General features: G+C 33.7%; 1 protein-coding gene across 1 annotated transcript in view; it reads left to right on the forward strand.

The window, feature by feature from the left end:
* Positions 1 to 760: 760 nt before the first annotated feature.
* Positions 761 to 5,581, forward strand: part of LOTGIDRAFT_237773 (hypothetical protein) — a gene marked incomplete at its 5' end in the record, with an annotated part of 10,012 nt that continues 5,191 nt past the window's right edge. The window contains 4 exons of the mRNA XM_009047796.1: positions 761 to 1,065; positions 2,404 to 2,528; positions 3,505 to 3,633; positions 4,157 to 4,275. Of these exons, the coding sequence (XP_009046044.1) occupies positions 761 to 1,065; positions 2,404 to 2,528; positions 3,505 to 3,633; positions 4,157 to 4,275 (678 nt within the window). The remainder of the gene's footprint in view (positions 1,066 to 2,403; positions 2,529 to 3,504; positions 3,634 to 4,156; positions 4,276 to 5,581) is intronic.

Genomic DNA, 5,581 nt, shown 5'->3' on the forward strand with positions numbered 1-5,581 from the left:
GTTGTTATGAATTTTACCAAAACAATAGATTTATCTGGTGGGGTATATTTTATATGCATTGTGCAATACAAACACTAAAAAAGTTCATTTAAATACCATTTCTTCTTTATGGATAACAGTTTTTATATAGAGCTCGAATGATCACGACCTAATGAATAATTAGTGCCTGTGCTAGGTGTCTTTATCTGAAACTTTGTAGTACTTACTCTGATTTTTATACACCCAGATTATAATGTGTTTGTATATGGTCGTCTGTCTGTCCACAATTGGCCTGTGAAGGCAATAGAGACTTGTGTTTCTCTGATTTAAAATGAAATTTGGTGTGATCATTTATAATGATGAGATCTTGGACAAATTCGAAGTTGATGATCTTTTGATGAATGGTTTTTGAGTTTTTGCCCCTGACTTAGGAAAAACATGTCAAAATTTGTTGGCTTGTTACCGCGATAGAGGTGACAGTTTATGTCAGAATTTTATTAAATTTTGTGTGTTTGATTAAATCAACAATATCTTGCACAAATTAGATTTTCAGTATGATTTGACACAGAATAGCTGAAAATTTATCAGGAAAGTGGGCGTATCTTAAAACTGATGGTTAAGAGTTGTACTTTGTTTCGTTTTTTTTAGCTTGTAGAAGCTTGACTGTAATACATGTTGAGTGAATTTTACTGATTTGTGTAACTGATGACTCAAATTAGTATCGAGTAACCATTGTCATTTAAAAAAAAATTCTTGTTTTGCAGAAACTGAACCAGTAAAGATGGAAGATTTAAATATGAATGGTTTCCATGGTGAGGAATTAGAAATTATTGGTGAAAATTTCCATAGCAATGTTTTATCTACGCTGAATAGTTTACGTCAAGGACAGAAATTTTGTGATGTGACGCTAGTGGTGGAACGTCACGATGTCCCTGCACACAAATGTATATTGGTAGCCTGCAGTCCATTTTTATTCGACCTATTTACAATTGATGAAGAGAATGGTGTTACTAGAAGTTCTTGTAAACTACGAGAAGTTTCTCACAAGGGATTTCAATATTTGTTAGACTATATGTATACTGGAAGGTAGGTTCTCTTCAAATTTTAGTATTTTTTTGCTTTTTTCATCTTTTTCTTCTATTAACCTTTTAGTAATTCCATTCTTGGTATATGGATTACATACAGAGCTTTTATTTCACTATTTGTCAAACATGTATCAAATACATGAAATTTTAAACTTGTCAATCTGTCTTATAACAGACCAATAATTATTTGGTAATTTCAATGTTTACTATTTGACCACCGAGACTACTTATGAACATTGTTTAAAACCTATGTTGCCAATCTGTGGCGAACCTATCATAAGTCTTCTGAGTACTGTAATCCGAAGCAATGCACAGAGGTATAGTGAGTATTAAAAAATGTACTGAAGCTGTAAAGAAAATGTTAAAACTATTAAAACTTGTAAATATTCTGAAATTTATTAAGAAATTGATATAATTATTGAAATGACAGCTCTGTAATTTGACATATTCTGATATCTTCTCATTTATTCTTTACAAATTCTAAATATCAAAATAGTGGTTGATTTTCAACCTATTTGATCCTCTTTGTTTCTGTAAGAGGAATAGAAGAGTATAGTTTTTATAATCGACTGAACCATGTGACTCGTGAATTAAAGGATGTTTCTGTCTAAAGAAGACTTTGTTAAGGAAACTGATCTGGATGACATCAGAACATTAGAATAACTGACAGATAGAAAATACAACCTGTAATATTAAATTGTTTATATGACCAAAGCCATGTTTTTGATATTGACTGCAGCGCTTTTTTCCCCCTCTTCCATGCTTTGGTGAAATGTTTCATTCCCTCCAGGTTGTATTGAGATCATTTGACTCGAGCATAGATTTGACTCATCACTATGCACAAAAATGGGCAAAAAAAAGTTTTAAGGAGACGGCTACAATAATTGTTTTAATGACAAGACAAGAGCAGTAACTCTCAAGAAATGAAATCAGAGATGATTAGTGTACATCATTGACATGGTGAAAGAAGTGCTTTCTCTCTACGAGACACCAGACAACACTTAACTCTGGGTTATATTCAAGAGTTTGATTAGCCTTAGTGCTAGTGTAAGCTTTCTGACCAGACATTAGGCAAACATTATCGTCTACCTGCAAGACTGGTCATTCTGGTTTTTGGGCATATTCGACATTCTGCAACACTGGTGCTTAGCAAAACATTCTTTTGGGCTTTAAGTTGGGGGACATATTTTTCTGACAACGGGTTTGGGGTACCTGACTATCAGAAGCCTATATGTGGATTCCAGGGTTTTTCTGTAAAAAGTTGGGATGCCACACTGTCAGGAATCTATACGTGGGTACCAGGGTTGGTCGCCATAGAACTATTATGGTTTATTTACAGGATATTGATACGGAGCGAGGATGTGAAGCTGGTTTATGTGACGGCCAGGAAATTAAAGATGGATGAGGTGGCGTTGAAATGTGTGGCCTACCTGGCCAATAATCTCACTTCCATCAATTGTCTAGGTATTGAACTTCTCGTGTTCAGACATTTCTTTCCCTTCTCGTTCTCCAGTTCTACAGTTCTTGAGTTCAACAGGGTTCAATTTATACACCCATCATATTTCAGTAAGCTCGTCAAAATTAACCTTTATGTCATACGATTATTCCAATATCAAGATTGCATCACTGCAAATCAATTTCTATATTTTTTGTGGGAATGTTGAAATTTTTTTTGATCTGATGGTAAATGAAATTGCTCTGTTCATATGGAAAAGCGTTGATATTGGGCCTAAAACCAGGTCATTATATTTGCTAATGAATTGTTAGGAGATGCAAATAAAATTTGTTAAACCAAACTAACCACAAAGGAGAAGCTAATTGCTTAGCAACTTTTCAATTTAAATTGAACCCTGGTCTTTATGGATTCCGTGATTTGAGCTCAGTTTTTAGTGGGAAAAGATGAATAAAGGGTCTGATTATTAGACTTTTGGAAAAAGAAAATCAAAGAAAAAATTTTGGAAAAAGATAAGGATGGTTTACCCACCATACGAATGTCCTGTTAAAAAAGTTCAAGGTTACAATCTCTTCCTAACGCACCCCAGAAAGTGCGTCTCACTTAAAATAATGTGTCTGGATTCTCCATCCAGCTGAATCAATAAATTAAAATAACAAGAAGTCTGGCATCAAATTGTCTAATTAAGTGTTCATATCCCACTTCTACCCGGTTTCCATCTACCCAGTTTGGAGCAGAGAAGTAGGATGTAAAACTCCATTTCATGTCATAGAACTAACCTTCATTCTCATTACCTCCAGACACCCATATCACCTTTGAATTTGAATGAACTCTTTTGAAAATATGCATGTGCAGAAGAGTTCATTATAGATTTGAGGGGATAGAAACTGTCCCTACCAAGAACCACTTTAAAAACAATCACCTGAAGTGATGATAATGATAATTAGGGACTGGAATGATAAAAATGACGTTATTTTCTATTGTTAGGTATACGATCGTACGCCCAGGATGAGGAAATGAAGGTCAAGGTCGACAACTATATCAAATCAGACATCAACAAAGTCATCGTCAGTCCAAATTTTTTTAGTTTACCAAATTTACAGATTGAAATAGTTGGTAAGAGTTATTTTAATATATTTGTTTGATGGTTGAAAGGTGTACAGAAAAAAAATCCTAATGCTACACATAGATCACATTAAATATTGGAATACAGATTTATAACATGCTACTTTGTGACTAATCTCAAAGGAGCCGCAAGTTCCAGGGTTCAATCCCTGCATAGGTCAAGATAATACCTTTGGATTTTTCAACCTGGTTTTCCCCTGTCAGTGATGCAGGTAAGAGGGACTGACATGGAAAAAACGTCTAGTTGTTCGGATGGGACAATAAACTGAGGCCATGTGTGCTACAGACTGCATGTTAAAGATCCATCGACAGTTGGAAATATAAAAAGAGCAGACTAATGCTGCTGCCCTGGCAAAATTTCCCTCATAGCACTCTTCATGGCATTACCTGTCTTCATTAGCCTATATGGTGCAGAAAAGTAGGACGTAAAACTCCATTCATTTCATATCATATCATGGTTTTAGACAATGTATATTTGTGTAAGATTAAGATATATATATTTGTCTAACTACAGGAAGAAAAGAAGATGTCACTGATAGTGAACAGATCTCTCATTTATTAGATCTAGTATTAATCTGGGCACAGAATAACTTACAGGGCAAGAAAAATAAACTAGATAGACTCACAGAACAGGTAATATTCTATATAGTCCTTGATATTGACCTCTTAATATTTGATATTGACCTCTTAATATTTGATATCGACCTCTTGATATTTGATATCGTCCTCTTGATATTTGATATCGTCCTCTTCATATTTGATATCGACCTCTTAATATTTGATATCGACCTCTTGATATTTGATATCGACCTTGATATTTGATATCTACCTCTTGATATTTGATATTGTTCTCTTGATATTTGATATCGACCCCTTAATATTTGATATTTTCCTCTTAATATTTGATATCGACCTCTTGATAATTGATATGGACCTCTTGATATTTGATATGGACCTCTTGATAATTGATATCGACCTCTTGATAATTGATATCACCCTCTTAATATTTGATATCGTCCTCTTAATAATTGATATCATCCTCGTAATATTTGATATCGTCCTCGTAATAATTGATATCGTCCTCGTAATAATTGATATCGACCTCTTTGTAATTGATATCATCCTCTTAATATTTGATATCGTCCTCGTAATAATTGATATCGTCCTCGAATAGTTGATATCGACCTCGTAATAATTGATATCGACCTTTTAATAATTGATATCAACCTCTAAATATTTGAAATCGACCTCTTAATATTTGAAATCGTCCTCTTAATATTTGAAATTGTCCTCTTAATATTTGATATCGTCCTCGTAATAATTGATATCGACCTCGTAATAATTGATATCGACCTCGTAATAATTGATATCGACCTCGTAATAATTGATATCGACCGCTTAATAATTGATATCGACCTCTTAATCGACCTCGTAATAATTGATATCGACCTCTTAATAATTGACATCGACCTCTTAATAATTGATATCGACCTCTTAATACTTGAAATCGTCCTCTTAATATTTGAAATTGTCCTCTTAATATTTGATATTGACCTCTTCATATTTGATATTGACCTCTTGATATTTGATATTGACCTCTTGATATTTGATATTGACCTCTTCATATTTGATATCGATCTGTTAATATTTGAAATTGACCTCTTGATGATTGATATCGACCTCTTGATATTTGATATTGACCTCTTGATATTTGATATTGACCTCTTGATATTTGATATTGACCTCTTGATATTTGATATTGACCTCTTCATATTTGATATCGATCTGTTAATATTTGANATTGACCTCTTGATGATTGATATCGACCTCTTGATGATTGATATCGACCTCTTGATGATTGATATCGACCTCTTGATGATTGATATCGACCTCTGGATGATTGATATCGACCTCTGGATGATTGATATAGACCTCTGGA

The sequence above is a fragment of the Lottia gigantea genome, assembly GCF_000327385.1.
Source record: "Lottia gigantea unplaced genomic scaffold LOTGIsca_117, whole genome shotgun sequence".
Taxonomy (NCBI): Eukaryota; Metazoa; Mollusca; class Gastropoda; family Lottiidae; genus Lottia; species Lottia gigantea.